Here is a 19,075-nt window from a genome sequence, read left to right on the forward strand (position 1 = left end):
GGCTGAAATTATATTTAGATGTACAGTGCAGAAGTTTGTTTGGGATAACTAATTTCTCTGTGGACCTGCTTTTGTTCAGAATGGAGCACTTCTGGTGCAGTGAGCTGAAGCTTTTCTTGCTTTTGAGTCAGTGCTCCCATATGCTTCAGAGGTGGCACCTGAGTGTGTCCAGCCTCTCTGCTGGTGGCAGTGCCACAGAGAAGCTGTGGCTGTCCCCAAGCCAGGGTTGTCTGACAGAAGATAAGCATGAAAAAGATCCATGGTGTCTTCCAGAAAGGGTGAAAAGTAGAGAAAATAGGTGCTAAGACCCAGCAGTCATTTTGGGGTAGTGCTCTGTCTTTAGGGCTCATACAGCACTGGGGAGTTGGAGCAGTTGACTTGGTACATTTGTTGAAAGAAGGCTGACAGATGACCCCCTCAGTAATGAGATCATATTCTTAATTCATGATATGTTTTCCCTCCCCTGACACTGATATCCACCTTTTCCCTTGTCCCATCCTCTCCATGGTTATGCTATTTTGTTTCTTTATTAGTTTTATGCTACTTCTGCTGCGATCAGTAAAATTAATGTAATACTGTCTTTGCAATCTGTTTTTTTTTTCTTATTCCTGAACTGTAACACAGTGGTATGAGATTGTTCGTTCTGCACAGATTTTGTATCCACAAACATGTAAGGTTGTCTTAATTTTTTGTTTCAGTTCCTTGCATAAGTTTTGCTTTATACTTTTTTATCCATGTTACTTAAGATTTGTTTTGGTTTTTTTTTTTGCCTTTCTTTTCTGAACTCATTTTTCTTTTCCCATTTTTGTTTCCTCCATCCAGTATCTGCAGATGAAATGGCCACTGCTTGATGTTCAGGCAGGGAGCCTTCAGAGTAGACAAGCCCTCAAGGATGCTAGGTCTCCATCTCCAGCACACATTGTTGTAAGTAAACACAGAAAGATGTTCTTCCTTTGTTTAAAAAAGAAAAAAAAGCATTTGACGTTAATGGCAATGGTTGTCATCAGTTTTCCTTTACATGGACCAAAGGAGAAATACCCCAAAACAAAAAAAAAATCCCTAACAAGCCTGTGGTAAAAGGAGGGAATACTTTTGTTATCACTGGGCTGAAATTATGAAATTATCATCCATGTGCCTTGCAGGAGATCAGGGAGTAAAAAATACTCTAAATTTACTCACTGCAGAATTATGTAGGGGCAGTGGAGTCCAGTCAGGCTGGTTTACACATCTGACAGTGTTGAAATGAAGAGAGTGAAGAGACTGTCTGGAAAGCTTAACCTTAAGAGTGCCTTAGAAAAATCAAAACCAAGCCTATTCCATGTCCTTTACCTAAAGAAATATTTTCTTATTGTGAAATCCTGGATGAGAGTTTGAGAGTTGGTCAGGATTTTTAGCTGGGTGAAGGCTCTAAAGAGCCAGGTTCAACAAAACACATGTTCCTTTGTGTTGTGGTGACTTCTCATTTAGTATAAACATTGTTATCAAATGTTTACTGCTACCTGCAAAATATAAATTCTCTTTATAAAGAATAGTATTTAAAAAATACTGTTATTTATTAACTTCTGACTTAAATTTTCAATTCTTGGTTAATTTTTCTTGTGCTTCTGTTGTGAAAATAATGTTGAGTTTGCAATGTTCAGTACAAATTTACATGAAAGTGGTTTGGGGATTTATTTTACTTTCTAAAATAGCACCCATAAAGATCTAGAAGGAAATGGTTTGTTTATGTGGTGATTTGCAAGAGCAGAGATATGCAATGGTCCATCCTCACCCACAGCCAGTGTCAGTGCCATTTATTGTTAAGGAGCATCTTAGCTCTGACTATTCATCTGGGACATTTACCTCTGGAGAGAATGGCACGTACTGGGTTAGAATATTTCTTCCAAAAATAATTCATCATCAAGTTTAATGTGATTTTTTTAAAAAACTTTTTTACAACCATTGGATGATAAGGTAAATGCCAGGAAAAGAAACTGCTCATTCTTTACTTTCTGCTCTATAGTCTAGAGCTGACACAGCTGGTAGATCATCCAAGGCACACATTGGTTTTTCTAGAAATCTCTAATCATACTAAACATTTTGAGGTGTTTCTTTTTCCACTGTTGTCTCTTTAAACTGAGAATTGTCAGCTCATTGTGATGAGTGTCATAGTTCTTTATTCAAAAGGAAAAATTATTTCCTATATTTTAGAATCCATAGCTTCTAAACCATCATTCAAATCATCAGAGAGCAATTGGAACAAGACTGGTATCTGCCCAGTTGATATCTAGTGCTGGCTGCTTCACTTTTCCAGAATTACTTTGCTTTTCCTTCCTGTCCACTTGGGCTGTCACTGGAGGAAGAGATCAAAGAAAAGATGTCTGGCTGGTTAATCAGAAATCTACAGTCGTCAAAACCTGCCATCATCTCACTCCTAATAAGAAATGAGCTAGAGAAACTTTCCTATTTTAATTCTTTTCTTTTTACTGCTGTGCCGGAGGACTGACACAGGGTGGGAATGCTCCCGTGGCTCTGGCATGGTAGAGTGGTGTCAGGCTCCTAGGAGGTGATGGAGAAGGAGCAAGAGGCTTCTCCTGGGTAGGGCAGCTGGGGAGGGCAGGATGAGTTTGGTTGGGATCACCTGAGCTTCCCAGTGCTGAGCATCCAGTGTCCCTGAGCCTCCTGGCCTGCAGGAGAGCAGACACTTGACTTTAAAAGCCAAAGCAGCCTGTGGTGCTCAGGGGTTTGACTGGGGTCTCAGCTCCCCCCTGCCTCTCTCCAGCCCTTCCACCCAGGTGTGGGCGAGGTCAAGCTAAGTGGTCAACAAAATATACAAAAAGGGTTCAAAAATCACAATCATTTTGGAAAACGAAGCGAAACCTGCTTCCAGGGAGGCTGAGGTTGATCTGCTTTGTGTTTTGACCATTTATGGGGTTCTTATGGATCTCTTTAAAAGCTGTTTCACTTTGCTATTCAATAAAAAGCATATTTACCATAGCAACCACTTAGGCCATGAGGAACATATACTACCTCCGAGATGGAGGCCACCTTCCCAAAGAGCCACAGCTGGCATTTGTAATATGATCTTTTGTGCTACTTACAATGTTGGAGGGAGGGAGGGAGGAAGGGGGGAGAGCAGTGGGTTTTTGGGAGGGGGGGAGGTTCTGCAAGGTTTAATGTTTATTTCTAGCAGCAAACTGTTTTGCCTTGTTCTGTTAAAATATATAAATAAGGGGCAGCTTTTCCCACCCTTTTTCCTGGCACCGACCCCAGGCCACATTAATTTTGTGGAGTGAAAATGGTTTTTTTTTTTTGGTAAATAAAGTTAGAGCGGGTAATGGCATTTGGGGGAGATAAAGTGGCTGCAGATGCCAGTTGGCCTGGGATGTGTCAGGCATTTCTGGTGTCCCCATTGCTGCTGCTGTGCCTGCCCACAGCACCTGGGACCTGGCTGCTCTTGCACAGGGCTCTATATCCACTTCTGTCTGCATTTCTCAAAACACAGTTAATCTTTTTGTGGAACAGTGATGGGTTTTTCGTGGGCATCCTGATGTTTCTGTACAAGTGTAACATGTAGGGATAGAAACTGGTTCTCTACCCTGGTTGCTCTGTCTAGTCTACCCATCAAGTGTACCCATGCCAGTTTTTCATCTTCAAATCAGTTGGGCTGCCCTGAAGATCTGTAGGAAAATGCTAACACCTGCAAATCACTTCTTATCTATCCCTTATCTCTGAAATCAGGATTTGAGGCTAATCTTCATAGCTGGATTACAAAGAGAGGAAAGGAGAGTGTGGTGGCTTGGGTTTCCCTCCCTCTTTTTATTTCCTTTTTTTTTCTTTCTTTCCCACTTTCTTTTTTTTCTCTTTCCCCCCCCACCTTTTTTTTTTTTTTTACCCTTCCTTTTTTCTTTTTTTGTCTTCCTTTTTTTAACAGTCTTTCTTCTCAGTGCTTGGCTGTGACAGCCACCAGCTCTGTGTCAGTTTTTACTCCCAGCTCCAATGAAACTCCCCATAGGAGTTCAGCTTAATGACTCAAGGCTGCATAACATGGCCGTCTCTAATGTCTAAAGTAAAATCTGTTCTATTTGTCAGCCATCCTCCTTTCAGATTTGTTTAAGAACATTAAGTTAAGACTACAAAAATTGAAGCAAAAGACCAGCATGAATAATTTGGCTGGATTGCTGTCCCCAGTGCCGAGGGCTGGGTTAATTCTGCTTTTTCATGGTGCTTGAGAGAGTCTCCAAGGTCCATAATGAGAAACAGAATATTTAACTGAAATTATGTTCAGTATGTCTTGAGGAAGGTACAGCATGAGGCTCCATTTAAGACCAGTGCATTTATTTACATTTAGGTGCTTCACTCATCTGGTAAGACTTTTTGCATCTTGCTCTGGCACAGTCATGCTGCTTATCTGTGTCCAAAGGTGAAAGAAAACTGGGGCAAAAATTGTTTTAATAGTATGTTATTAAGCTTGCTGCTTGCTAGGTCAGAATTTTGAATTCAGCCTGCAGATAGTACTATTATGAGGCTGGGATATTTTTAAAGTGCTTTTTGTGGCTATTTCCCCTCTTTTTTTCTGACCTTTGATTTCATTGAAGGTATTAAGATTTTGTGAAACAGTCTTAGCAGGATGTTTTGCGTGTAAAGCAGACCTCAGCTTGCTCTCAGGGGGTAGGGTGCCAGCTGTCCTGAAGTCCCATGGTCAGTGTGCACCTGATTTGATCCCCATGTGTGCTGCCAGCAGGGTGATAAGGATGGGAGACGGGTGATGTAGGAGTGGGAATCTCACATGAACATTTTCTGTTGCAGCCTGGACAGGAAGGTGAAAATGAGCAAGGTATGTCTGTGTGAGGATCTCTGAAATCTGCTCACTGCAGAAAGCAAGCTCTTTTAAAACCTTTTATATCTGTGTGCATTCCTACAGCTTAAGGAGAAAACCAGTGCTGTTCTTCCCTGTTCTCTGCAAAGTAAATACTCAGATTCAGCCTGTTTTGGGCAGGAGTGTGGGTGAAAGACCGGTCCTGGGATCCTGCCTCCTGCAGGCTGTGCAAAGACTTGCTTTTAGCATCCTTACTACTTGTCAAAAACATTCAGAAGGCAAGATGATGGTGTCTTGGTACAATATATTCCTTATAAAACACTAAGGGGTTTAAAAAATTCCTGCATTTTGAAGTAAATGTCAGTGCTAACCTCGGGGGAGAACTTCCAGTACTTTTTGGCCTAATATGTAAGGAACACAGCCATATAGTAGACTGAATCACCAAAAACAAAGAATCACTGTGCAGTAGTGTATCTAATTTTTTTCTTCTTTTTTTTTTTAAAGTAAAAATGTTTTTTCAAAACATAATGTGACAAGGAAAACTGAAGGCAAAACCATCTGAAACGTACTGACTGTTCTCAGCCTCTTCAAATGAGCATGGACTGTGGGCATCTGGGACCTTTGGGTGGTTTGGAGAGATCAGGAGTTTTTTTTCCCAGAGCAACTGGAGTTGAAGTCTGCCCTGCCTGTTCCCTAATTTTTTTGTCTAATGTAGTTTGTAGTTCTGCATTTTAAAGAAAAAACAAATACCTACTAGTAACAATTAGTTTTATTTTAGGCAGATTTTAAAATGCACCTTCAGTGTAGGCTGGAAGTGGGGTGCATCCAGACATACATGTGTCCTGTATGTGTGGAGCCATCTGGATCCATAATCTTGTAACTTCCACTCACAGTGCTCTGAGAGGGCTTTTAAAGCTCTTGCTTTGTTTGTCTTTAATGTTTTGGTGTAGGGAGGCTGTTCTTATTCCGCAGTAACTTCTTGAGATGTTCGTGGATTGCAGGCTGACCGCAGGATGACAGGACACCCTCTTCTGTCCCTAGGGATCTGCAGGGTGATCAGGAGCACAGTGGTGTTGTGGGGGGAAGGACTTGGCTGAGCATCACTGATGTCAGTGCCTGGTGTTGAGAGGGACACGTTGTGGGCAGGAGGAGAGGGCTGTGTCTGAGCTGTCCTGGCGCCCAGTCTGTCCATCCCTGATGGCTGGTAGGTCACGGACCCAGCACGCAGATCCCTGAGACTCACACTGCAGAAATACCCACGCAGACTTAATTGGAAAGCTCCTTTAGTGACTCTCTCCTTTTTAAATACTCTATACTTTATTTGGCTAATTGCTTTGGCAATTGCAAAGTAAATAAAATGTTTCATTAATACATGCCCAAAAGTATGCAAACGTCTTGTTCTGAATTTTTGGAGCTTCTTGGAATTAAGCCACAGAACAAATTAAGCTTGCTGAGAATTTTGTGGCTGAATCTTTCACCACTAATTCCTTTTGATTTTTTTGTTGTGTTTGAAGAAATGCTGTGTACAAACCAGAATGTTTGGGGCTAAGTATAGAATTCACCTACCGGCAGCCCAATAAAATTGTTTTGGATGGGTTCCTATAAAACACACCCATTATATTCAGTACCCATGAAATATGAATGGAAACCTAGTGCTTGGTTTGTGTAGACAACAGAAGAAATTTGGGCTCCTTGAAAGTAATTCACTTGGTAATTCGATATGTTTGTGAAATAGTCCAGACTTTAGGGGACTGCTTCGTGGCCTTGTGTTTACTCTGTAGCACAATGTCCATCCTCTACAGCCCTCCTTTCAGTACTGGTGGGAACTCCTCTGCTGTAATGCTGAGACTGGGGAAATGTGCAGGCTTGTACCTCTTACTGTGAAGTGAGCAGGAATTTAATGCTTCTGCAAACATCAGTCAGCACTAAAGTACCTTCAGAAGACACCTTGGGGCTGGATTGGCAGCTGGGATGAATTGTCACGCTTGGTTATAGTCAGGAGATCTGTGAGTAGTTCCAAGAACTCTGAAGTATTTGAATGCTGGGATATTTCAGCTGTGAATAAATGCTGTAAAATGTATAGTACTGCCAACCCCAATTGTTCTAGGATCATGAGTCAGGCCTCAAAAGATCATGGGGATTTGTGGGGTGGGGGGTTGTGTCTTGTTTTTGTTTGTTTTCTGTTTCTTAAATAATACATTTTGTATTCTCTTTATTTGTTCTGTTTCCTGAGCCTGCAGGGTATACTCTGCTCAATCTCAAAGTTTTCTCTATAGCAGCTTGTGAGCTTGCTGTGTGCTGTAAGCAGAGTCTGAGGTTCTTCCCTAAACACTCGACTTCAAGGCTACCATGCCTTGAAAAACAGCAAGTACTGCTCGACTGGCTGTAAAATTCTAGGAGTTAACAACCCTAAGTGTTGCTCCAGGAAAAGGCAGCTGAGTAGGGTGTTAGGATAGGCTTGGCTCAATCAAACCCTCATCTGTTGAGCATCCATTTCTTGTGAACCATCTGGTTTGACTTTGGGAGGAGAACCTGGTCCTTGGTGCTGGCAAAGGCTCTGGCTTTTGAGTGCTGGGGTGGCTTACCTTGTGATGGATGGCTGCAACATTTCCAGGCAGGGTCAGGCTTCTCTAACATCACTAGGGATGGCTCAGCAGGTCCTCCTGAAGTAGCAGGTTTATAGCTGTGGATATTGCAGTGCACCAGCAGCAGTTTTGGTTTCCTGAAGAGGCTATGCAGTCTTGCATATAAGTTGGAGCCTTGAGATTTGACATTTTGGTTTGTTATGGCACACCAAAGTATATCTCTCTCTGACATATCTGAGTATTGAAGCTCTCTGGGTGAAGAGGAAGCAAGACAAAAGCTTGCTCATCACATCATCTTAAGAGCGATGTAGCCATGCTGCCTTCAGTGTGGTTGGAAGCACATCTACTGCAGGATTCCTTTCTTGTATCTTGTAAAATAAGCCCTTATGTCCTTAATATGACACAAATAGGATACCTACATTCTGGCCATTTTTGACTAGTTATTCTGGGCTACAATAAACCTGCAGAGAACAACATTTTGAGAAACCTACACCAGAAAGATGGTTTGGAAGGGTATTTCAGCACGGAGGAGCGCAAGCTGCATTTTGAATTCAATCACATGGCAGTTTGTTATGCTGAAGCATGCATGTTAAATGAACTTCTAGGGACTTGTATGGGCCTACAATTAAATACCAGCAGGCTATCAGCTCTCCAGCAGAAGAGTGGCTGTGCCAGGCGGAGTGGGGAGGACGCAGACGGTCGGTCCCCGGGGCCCCGGGCGGGCGCGAGGGCTGCAGCAGCAGCAGCTCGGCCTTGGCAGCGGCCGAGGAGCCGCAGCAGCGCCGGGTGATGCTGCAGAGCCAGATGGGTGAGCCTGTCAGATCAAAGTTGATGTGTGCCGAGGGTGGCAGACTTGGCAGGGCCGCTCGCCGCAGGTCCTCCTCCCCGCGCACCCTGTCTGCAGCTGAAGTTTGTGGCTGGATTCAATCTGGAGCTTAGAGAAGTAGGTACTGAATAATGCAGCCTCCTCTGGAGCCAGAGCCTGTGCTGACTGGAGCAGGAGCAGCCATCATGCGTAGAGCAGAAGGTTTAATGGGTATGATATGGTCCTGGCACTTAATTTTCTCCAAATTTCTAGAACCACAGTCTTCCCTTACCAGTCCAGCTTTGGGCTTGTTGAGGCAGAATGGAAAAGCCCAGATACCCAGTGGAAGTGGCTGTCTCAGAATAACTATTCCTCATTATCTCTCCATGCGGCCACTCTCATTCAGCAGTAAGAGGTCCTTTGTGTGGTTTAGCTTAATCCGCTTTGGAAACGGATTAAGCTAAATCTCACAAAGGAACTCTTAGTGCTGAATAACAGTGTCCACACGGAAAGATAATTCGAAATAGTTGTTCTGCATTTTTCAATTCACACTTGAGCACAAAAACTTTCCCGTGCAGATGAGCCTACTTGAATAGGAACCACCTATTTTCTGTCTAAACAAGGTCTGTGTGCTGTGTCCAGGTGCTATAGTAAAGTAAACAACACATATTTTTCATTAAAAAGAAAGGAAGGAAACTGGCATTGCTGGGCTCAGGACCATTTTTTTGCCAATTTGCTTGAGGATTATTGCTTTTCTCACCAGTTCATGTGGTTTGGGATTAGATTATTCATGGGATGCTTTACTTTCTGGAATGTGTAGACATTTCTACTCTCTCTTGTGAAAGAAACTGGAGTTGCCTTGTAAGCCACTGCATAAAGAGAAGGAAGGATGCTTTCTGCTCTGCCCTATGCAGACCTGTTTGACAAGAGGCAGACCCATTTTGGAAAGCCCTTGGGAAATTAGAGATGTTACAAATAACAAGGAGTGATTCCTTTGTAAAACAAGCTCTCACCCCAAATCTCTCCCCAAGCAGTGTTCTGTGCCTATTTTCACAAAAGGAAGCTAGAAATAAGTTGTCAGACAGATTTTGGGTTTGGATATGCAGTGGGCTGGTGACAGGGATTGGGTTCCAGGGGAACTTACTTGGAAGCTTTGCTCATATCTAACAGATACCTGTGAGTAAAGTCATTGAGCACTTTACCCAGGTGGGGAAGCATTGCTTACTCCTCTGATTCACTGGTCTGGCCAGAACAGATGCTAAGTAACTTTCCCTAGTTGATTTTGAGAAACAGATGATCTTCATATCTGGATTTTAGAGGTAAGCAAAAAAGCCTGTAGCCCCACAGGAAAGCTAAAAAAAAATAAACAAAACAAAACAAAAACAAACCAAAACAACCCAGAAACTGAAGTAGTTTTGGAAATCTAAACCTAAAATCCTTACATCTTATCAGACCTTAGGGGAAAGTTACTTTTGGTGTCATTTAGGTCCTTGTGTCAGATGTACCTTACACCTCATGTCTTGGAATTAGTAAATTTGGGGGAGCTAGACCAACCCTTCCTCTACCTTGGCTGGGAGTAGCCATGCACCCAGGTCCCCATCTTACAGGAATGATATGTGCAAAATGAGGGATAGGCTGGTAGCTGGTCAGGGACATGCATGGTTTGAACACATATGTTTGTGTGCTTACACGATGAAGGGTGTTTTCTGACTAACCTCCCTGATGGAAGTAAGAAGTAAGCAAGTTTTAGGGTTTGGTTTGGAGATTTTTTTTAAAGTTTTTTCCTCCAACTTTATCCTTCTACCTTCTTGGTACAGATTAAGGACCTCATGGTGACCCTGGGCCCTGCAGTGCAGGCCTGCAGAAAGAGTTTGCAGTTTCCTAGGAGAGGCGAGTGGTTCTTTAACATGCATTTTTCCTTTTGGCACGACTCAAAGACTTCTCAACTGCTATTACTGTGGAAACTAGCTTCCCCTTCCTTTTTACTCTTTAGGCCTTGATTCAAGAAATCATTAAACATGCGGTGATGTCCATCGGTGTTCAGGACAACACTTAAGCATGTGCTCAAAGTGCTGTCTTGTGTAGTGATGCTTTTCTGCGTTGAGGTGCTTGAAATTAGCATTTATATGAAATAAAGTCCCTTCCTGAGAGACAGTTGTGGCCTCTGCCTGTCCCCCAGCTACTGAAGAGAAAGAGGGGGAGAAGGAATAGTGCGACCTGAACCCTTCTCCCCTGGAGCTTGTCCTTGTGCTGACATATTTCTTCCCAGATTCTGTAGGAGGAGTAGTAGAAGCAAAGTAGAAGAAGGATTTTGGTCTCTTGTTGCTCATCTGCCCACTGGGAAATGAACAAAATCAGAACACGGTCTCCTTCCCTGGCTGAAAGAATAGTGTCTGGGAAAGGAAAGAAAACAAAAAGAAGTTGCCCTAATCTGTGCCTGCAGAGCTCTGCAATGTCGGTATTGAGTGCTGTGGGCATGTGACTGCCCTGTAATAAAGAAATGATGTTTTATGGAGGAAAGCAGAATGAAGAGACCTGAAAGCCACCAGACTTTCTTACTATGCACTTATGGCTCCTACCAAGCAGCTGCATGGAAGCCATATCATTAGAAAACCCCAAATGTCTGCAGTGAAGCTTTCTCTGGCAGCAGAACTTCTGTCACTGCATGTTGGGCATGTCTATGTGGTTAATTAATATTAAGTAAGCAAGAGTTTGAATTGCTAAAGCCATAACTGCTCCACATTGACTCCTCATGTCCATGCTTTTCAGGCACGTCCAGCTCTTTGGACGGAAGTCATCTACTGGACATGAAATAACCTGCTCCTTATTAAAGGGCTGTGATGGCCAGGACGGGTTACTTTGGGATAAGCTCCGCTGTGAATCTGAGGCAATGCTGGTTGCTCCACAATTGCTGCCCGAGGGGTAAGCGTGAGGCAGCAGCTGCCATTTGGGCTGAAGGTGTCTAGCATGTGGCTGGGCAGTTAGAGAGGTGCTGTAAGGCCTTGCTGGGCTCACCCTGCAGTGACTTGTTCTGCTTGTCATGCCTGGGGCATGTCCAGGGAGCGTCCGCTCACACCGGAGATGGATTGTTAAACTCCATTCCTGCACAGGCAACCTTGGGCACCTCAGGTCACTGCACTGAGGAATTGTGGGGTGAGTTAACAGTGAGAAAGTATGAGGGAGCAGTCACAGCACTGGTGGTGGTAGAGCGATACAGCCAAAGAGCTGGTGCCATGTTCTTGTCTGGCCAACTCAATCTGCTCCATGCCTGGATGCCCAGCTGGGCTTTTGACTCTTGAAATAAAACATCACCCTGCTCCTGTTTGCTGGTGGTTGGACTGGGGGCCTTAGTCTGAGGTTGGAAAAATAGGTACCCTTCCCTTCCCAAGTGCCATTTAAGCGTGGTAGTGCCTTTTCCCTGTGGACACAGTTTCATTGATGTGACTGTGTAATGAGCAGGTCAAAGTGCTTGGTGCAAATGAAAGATAATTTCACTATCATTTTACTGTTACCTGTATCTAGGAAGATGTAGTAGACAAGGAACTGTCAGAAAAGCAGATTGTTGTCACTGCCTCAGACTGCCCAAATCCAGGGGAGATGGGGCTGTGCAGTGCCCACAGCAGCAGTTGGGTTGCTGTACGTGTGTGCTGTGACGGGCACCGTATGCTCACGTCCCTTTCCCAGGAAGGTAACGTGTTCTGCATATCAGATCATGGCAAAGCTGGAAGCGATGTACAGCTCCCCTGAGTCTGAGTTCACAGTCCAGACTGGTAGGCTAGCCTGTCTTTGACATGCATATTTAATGCTGTAGTTGTCTTTGCATATTTTGCTGGAGGGGACTAAAGGCAAAAAAAACCAAACCAAACCCGGTTGCTCACCTGTCCTTCAGCACAGGTGAGCTTTGCACTTTTTCCCTTGGACATCTGTGAGACATTTAAAAGAGCATCATGGGTTCCTGACATCAAAGAGTTAATAGCAGTGAGTGGGTACAATAGCTCATTAGGACTTAAACGTGGGCTGCAAACTCAGAAATCTTGATAATTTTGGTCTATAAGGACACTGAACTTTCAACCCTAGTTCAGCAATAATAAATGCCTGTTAAGTAAGGCTTCCTTTTATGAAGAGAGGGTGGATGGATGCATTTCAATGGGCTTTAAAAGTCTTGCTACTCATTTCAGCGTCTGCTGGCCGAATGCATCCGGGCATGGGAAGGCATTTCAAGATCTGCACAAAAAGCACTTTGAAGTATAACCTTTGTGAGCATCTTAGCTAAACCTGACTGCAGTTGGAAGCAGCACTTTATCTATTTATTTATTTGGGAAGTATTTTTCTTTCAAAGTTGCTTAAAAAAAGCAAAAACAAAAAGCCAAACCAAAAATAAACCTGTGAGCAATTAAATGAAAATGCAGTTTTGAAACTTTGACCTAAAGTGAAAGGTGATGGTTTACGTTTGCTTTTCTTGTGGAAGTTTTCATAACCAAATATATCAGCGCTGATTTTTAAAAGCGAGGGAGGTGAAGCTGTGCTTTGGGATAGTGCTCAGGGAGCTGCTCAGGCTGACAGCCCTGCCACCTTGGAGAAGAGGGGCTTGGGAATGTAGCCATCCTCTAGCCCATGGTAGCTGTGCCCAGAGGAATCCCAGTGAGGAGCTCAAAAATCTTTTAACAGCCCAATTGTTTACCTGTAGAAGGTTCCATTATGGGGACTGAGATCCAAAACAACTCTCAGAGTGGCTGCAAGTTCCCACTTCATAAGTTGCAATCTTCCTTGCCTTGAATTCGCAGGTCTTCGCACAGGCTTCTGCTGAGGTCCTACACGAGAGCTGAAGTTGTGTGTGTGTGTGTGTGTGTGTGTGTGTGTGTGTGTGTGTGTGTGTTTTACCTCTCCTCTCGGAGAGCACGAGGGAGACCTCCGTGAAGAGAGTGACAGGGTTTGATATAAACCAGCAGGACTGCATTGCTGCCATTATTCGACAGTAAAGCCTTTCACAATGCCATATGCTGTGCATTCCAGCGCAGCAGCCGAGGGTGTGATATAGTTAAAGCACACTCGGCAAACAGGAAACGCTGGTGACCGCTGTGTGTGCTTTTCATGGAGATAAAGTATTGAGAGCGTAACGAAGGGGAAAAAAAAGTGCTGGGAATGGGGGGAGAGGACGGCAGGGTGAAGGAGAGGGATGTATTTTGGGCCGGTCATTATGAAAACACAGGCAGGAAATGCAGCCGCGAAGCAGCGGAGAAAACACTGCTTTGCTCCAAGATGTTTGTTTTACTCCATTACATGTATTTTCTAGTCTGCTGCTGGGTAGTGAGAGTGGATGTGCGTGGTTTGTTTTTTTTTTCAGGGTGTTTTTATTTTTTCCTTTTTTTTTTTTGTTTGTTTGTTTTGGTTTTTTTTTTTTTAACTAACTTTATTTTATTTTTCAAGTTTCTGCCACTCTGGCTTAGTATCCAACTCCCTTCCCCTCTACCCTCCCCTGGTTAATAATGAAAGGCTATTTTAAGAGACTGGAGTTCAGTTACAGATATTTCATACTCCAGGAAAATGTGGACAGTGGTGTTTAACCTAAGCAGAGTTATTTTCCTGGGCAATGGCTCTGCAAAAGGCATTGCAAAGCCTCCTCAGAGTTAGGAAGTCGCTGTTGCAGGGCAGGGAGGAAGGCAGGGGGATGGGACCAACAGGTCCTCAGATGGGGAGAGCTCTGAATCATAAACACACCATAGCTTTAATAAAATAAATGAAGTGGAGCCTTTTCAGACGAGGGCAGACTGTATTGGGGCAAGCCAGGCTTTTAACGTTGGGAGTGAAAATTGACAGGCTGAGAACTGGGACATAAACAAAAATGTCAGGCCCTGGGAGTCTTGTTCACTGGACAATGTCTCAATTGTTTCAGTGATTTTTCGCAGGCAGCAGGGGATAGTGGGAGATTTAACTCTTTACTGGCCGTGTAGGAGCTGGAGGTGCTTACAGAGTGAAGAAGTGGCAGAGAAGAGCATTTTTGTTTGGAAATGATTAAGCATGTCAGTGGGTGATAAGGGAAGGTCACACTGTTCTCTGCATACTTGTCTGCTGTTAAAGTTGGGCTTTACACTTCCCTAATTTTATTTAAGTTTTGCTCCCTGCTTGGAAAGCATTTTTGGGGTTTTTTCCCCCCCTTCTAATGCTTTTGCTTTTTATCAGAAAAATGAGATCATGGGGCAGAGAAGTAGATATATAAGAAGGGAAAGTGTGTGTGTGTTACAGTTTTTAAAAAATTAGTACTTCTTCATTAAATGGCTGACAGGCAAGCATGGTATTTTAAGGCTGTCTAGATTATTTGGAACAGGCTGAAATGTGAGATAGGGAATACCCTTTATTTTTTTAACTGCTTTACTCTTTTGCTTAAGTCTCAAAATAAAAAGCCATCTTCAAAGAAGGCGGAGGAGAGGCGAGGAGCTTAGCTGTCTCATCATACTTTTGCTTTATTTATTATAAAAACAAACATTGAAACCTGTTGCATACCAGCCTGACATGGGCAAGGTCCAGAAAGCTGTAACTGGTAATTCTTTACTCATCAGATTATGAATGTGTGTTTTGTTGTGGGCAGGGGGGAGGAGGGTGAGACGCAAACCCAAGTTGCTTCTTCAGGGTGCAAAAGCTGTTGAGGTTTATTTGCAGGAAGATAAACCTCTTTTAATAAAACGTGGGTCTTGTCTCAGTTGAGTGAAGTTGAAACATTTTGCAGGCTGGAAGCCAACTCACTCGGAGCGCAGCAGCCCGGTATTAAAGGTCTGGGATGTGCTGAGGTTGCTTTAACTTAATTTATGGAATAATAATGTATCCCATTTTTGTATCTGTGCATCCTCTGGCTGCTTTGTGTTTGGATCCATGTTTGCAGCCCCACACTTTCTCCTGCTTTCACATTTGTCCTTCCCCAGCCCCTGCCTGCTGCTGGTAGGAGGCAAGGAGCATCCCAGGGCTCTCCCCTGCCTTCCTGCCAGGCAGGAAATTGCCTCCTCCTTGACTGCTGCATGCAGTAATGCCGCAAAACCTGTGCTCGTGGGCAGGCTGCTCCCCAAGTTCCTGCTTGGGAGATACAGTGTCCTGTGTGATAAGGATGGGGAAAGTAAGCTCATGCTCTCCAGATGCTTCCGTGTGTGGTTCACATGGATGGGAGAGAGAGGAGGGTGAAAACAATGGCAGTGTCCTATTGAAACAGGCTGTTTCCAAATGCCAGAGCACAGGCAGTAAGTTGCTGTCCCTCCTAGAGTCTGGCCAGGACTGGAGAGAGTGGGCACTCAAAACACAGGCTAGAGCTGCTGTGGAAAATCTGGCTCCATATCTGTTTTGAAGCGATACTGGTTTCAGAGATTTAGAAAACAAAAGTTGTTGACAGGTTGGAGCAGTTGCTTCCCTGAGTAAGTATCCTGAGCAGAGCTGGATTTAATAATTTATAATTAATCATTCGTGCGGCAAAATGAATTGCTCTTCCTGTTAGTGAAGGATCACTGAAGAGATCGTGATTTTTTTGTGGAACTTTGTTTGTTACTCATGCACAAGCCTCAGCATTTTGTCTTGGAGATCGTCCACAAGCAGTTCCTGAGCTGGCTGGTGTTGGGGCTCCTCTGAGCAGAGATGGGGAACATGTGATACATTTCCGTCCCCTGGGTCGAGCAGTGAGTGATACTCTTTAATTAATAAAAGTTTATTTTCCATGAAGATTCTCCAGAACTTGCATAAATTCACCATCTTGGCAAGTGTCCTTACCACTGAATTAATTTGCTGGTGTAGTCACAGAAAGCAGTTAGCTTTGTCACTTAATGAATTTCTCCTATTTGCTGCAGAGCACAGCGTAATGCTGGTCTAGCTCGGGTTGCTGTGGTTTTGTATGTTATAAACACAGAAGTAAAGAAATCAGTTGTTTGAAGCATTTTTTTAGGAGTATTTTGAAATTTCCACCTCTTTCTAGTCATGAATAACAAGCTACTTTGATTTGAAAATAAACTCATTACTGATAATAACAGCCTACAAGAGATCTCTGCTTCTCTGCTCCTCCTCATCTCCTAGAGAGACATAACTGCTGTTCCAGGTGAAACACTGCTATTTTTAGTGCCAATGCAGAACATGTTCACAAAATGTCTGCTATACATCTGGACAGCCCATCTATGTGTCTGTTTAGTTTTCAGGGCTGCCTTTTCCTGGCCATCCCAGTTAGCAAGTAGTTAATTCTCTAGTTTAGATGAACTGGTAGGTGAAATAGGGGGACACTGAGGAGAAAATGCTCTTTGTAGCTATGTGTGGTGTCTATAACCCTTCAAGGCATGCTCAAGGCAGCTCAATTGTCCAGAATGAACAGCATCTTTAACCTTTGCTTGTGTTATTAAGGTTTTGGTGAGGTGTAATCAGCAGGTCATCTACTCTGCTTTGTCTCCCACCCTTGTTCTAAGACGTGCCTGGACGAGCCAATGGAGCTTGGGCATCGTGTGCTCTCATGTCCCTTCACCTCACAAGACCTGAATCCTGCTTGTGGAGTTTGGGAAGCTAGCAAAGCAAGAAATGGGCTAAGTCACACTTTGCAAGAGTTGAATGTTGTTTGCTTGCCTTCTGGAATGAGCACGTGCTGGGTGGTGTAAAGTGTTTGGATAGTTCTTGTTGCTGTGCTTCTCCTGTGAATACTGACTCAGCCTGGTGAGATGCAGGTGTGGTGGTGGTTCAGTGAAGGGCTCAGAGAAACACCCCTGTTGTTCTGGTTGGGTGTTTGGAGGTGTGACTGAGAGCTGCCACAGATCTGAGATACGGCCACTGAGGCAGGGAGAGCACTCCCTTCCCTGTGCTGTCAGCAGGAGAGCTGTACCTCTCTGAGGCATGAGTGTCTCCTGCATGGCTCTGCACCCACACTACCCTTGCACTGGGTACCTCCTCCCTCTGTGAGGAGGGAGTAAAGGACTTTTAAATTCCCCTTTTGCTGCTTGAACATCTTCCCAGTGCAACCTCAGGGTAAACATGGACATTCAGTTTGTCTGGAGTCTTCCCTGCTGGCCACTTCTCACCAGCATCTGCTGCACCCACATGTTGAGGTGATGGTGGAAGTTCTAGAAAATGGCCCTTTGCACTTATGTAGCACTTCACGTTTCCAAAGTGCCATAAAAACCCCAGACTCCCTATCAGTCCCTGGGGGAAGAGGGAGCTTGGCATTATTACCCTCATTTATGGGCAGAAAAGCTGAGATGCAGAAAGGTTAAGTGGTTTGCCCAAGCCCACACAACAGTGTCAGATCTCAGATTAGACTTGGAGTTTTCTGGCACTTGCTGTCATTGTGCAATCAGCTGCAGTGTGTTGCCCTCATGAGATGCTCCTGGTCAAGCACAGAAACTTTGTGCAAAACCTTTCAAAATGTGCAGAGACACCCTGCTTTGGAGACACTGCTGTTCGCTCCTGTTTATATTTTACACGTCCTTCCAAGAGGCAAAAAAATTGCCTTCAGTGGAGAAAAGTTCGGACTAAAACACTGTTTGCTAGTGATGGCATCTCACAGCTGGGCAGACTGTGAAGGGTTGTGTAACCTGGCCTGAGAAGCACTCAGGTGAAGCAAAGAAGTTCTGCAGTACCAGCAACTTTTTACAGCTTTTAGAGAGAAAAGGCACAGCAAGAGACTCCTGTCTGTGAGAAACAATGACCCATCCACCCACGGGATTGCTCTTGAGGAGCTACTTGGTGTGTGAGGATGCTTTTGTTGGAGAATGAGTGCCTCTGCCTAGCGCAGAGTAATTTGCTTTCAAAGTAGATTAAACTAAACTGGGAGGATGTTGTTAATCTGAAGCTGTGGGTTCTGCATCTGTATTTGATCTGGAATAGATACTCTCATTTAAAATTGCGTTTGTGTATTTTAGGTTGATTTATCTTTTTCATATGGAGACAAGGCCTCATCTCTCAAACCACAATTTGGTTGAGATACTGAAATTACCAGGTTATTCAATGGGGGTGTCAGGCACCTCTTTTCCTCTGTTAGGTGATGCAGATTTTCAGAGGGATCATTTCCAATACTCTCTGATGATGGGCTTGAATGGCCCAATATCTGAATTATTTCCCTGGATTCCCAGCAGTAAAACTGGCCGTGGCTATGCACAAATTTGCCTGTCTAAAAGAAGTGAACGAAACTGGGTTGGAGGAGCATACTGGGCCACTGTTGAGGTTCCAGAGGAGGCTGTTGGAGTGGTGTCTGTGTCTTCCAAAAAGCAGGGCCAGAGGGTGGCTGGGTGCAGGCTGTGGGGCGGGATGGCGAATGCCAGTGTGTCAGTGGGAAACCACAGGGTGTGGTGTGGGGCTGGCACTGCCAGGGAGCTGCAGGGACAATGAGTCTGTGGTAGGCAGTCCCTGATAGCAGAGAGCCCCAGCTAATCTTGGTTTTGTGTGGCGTGGTCTGTTTGGATTAAAATACGAGAATTGGGGCTTACTTTTTTTTTTTTAATTTTTTTTTTTTTTTATTGCAGTCAGCTGGTCTGGGGTCTCAGAACTCATTGAATATCTTCATTCCACTGAGAAAGCAGGAATAACCTCCCCACATACACCCTTTAAGGTGGAATTAGCATGCATAGGTCAATTTCTGAACTTTACACCAAGCCCTTATGCCCAGTTGAGTCACTCCATTTATTTTGCAGACTTTTAATTTTCCGTTTCAGTGGTGGAAATATGCCTTTTCTGGGCTGGCCCAGTGACACATCCTCTGCACATCCCTTATTGCAGTTCTGGGTGACCCTGGCAGCCCACCTGGCAAACTCCAGGAGAACACTTCAGTCCCAGACCCGCCTGGGCAGTGGCTTTGGGCAATGCCACCTCTTTGCTCAGCCCAGATCATAAGGCTGAAGATGGATCATGTGTTCTTTTCTGGGACTTCCCCCCACTTTGCCC

At 44.2% G+C, this 19,075-nt stretch overlaps 1 protein-coding gene across 6 annotated transcripts in view; it reads left to right on the plus strand.

Annotated features, from left to right (window-relative positions):
- TCF7L2 (transcription factor 7 like 2) overlaps positions 1-19,075 on the plus strand; it is a 170,619-nt gene that overhangs the window by 59,673 nt on the left and 91,871 nt on the right. For all 6 annotated transcript variants that reach the window (XM_036385953.2, XM_036385954.2, XM_036385955.2 and 3 more), the window contains exon 4: positions 823-924. In XM_036385953.2, coding sequence (XP_036241846.1) covers positions 823-924 — 102 coding nt within the window. The remainder of the gene's footprint in view (positions 1-822; positions 925-19,075) is intronic.

The sequence above is a fragment of the Molothrus ater genome, chromosome 8, assembly GCF_012460135.2.
Source record: "Molothrus ater isolate BHLD 08-10-18 breed brown headed cowbird chromosome 8, BPBGC_Mater_1.1, whole genome shotgun sequence".
Lineage (NCBI taxonomy): Eukaryota > Metazoa > Chordata > Aves > Passeriformes > Icteridae > Molothrus > Molothrus ater.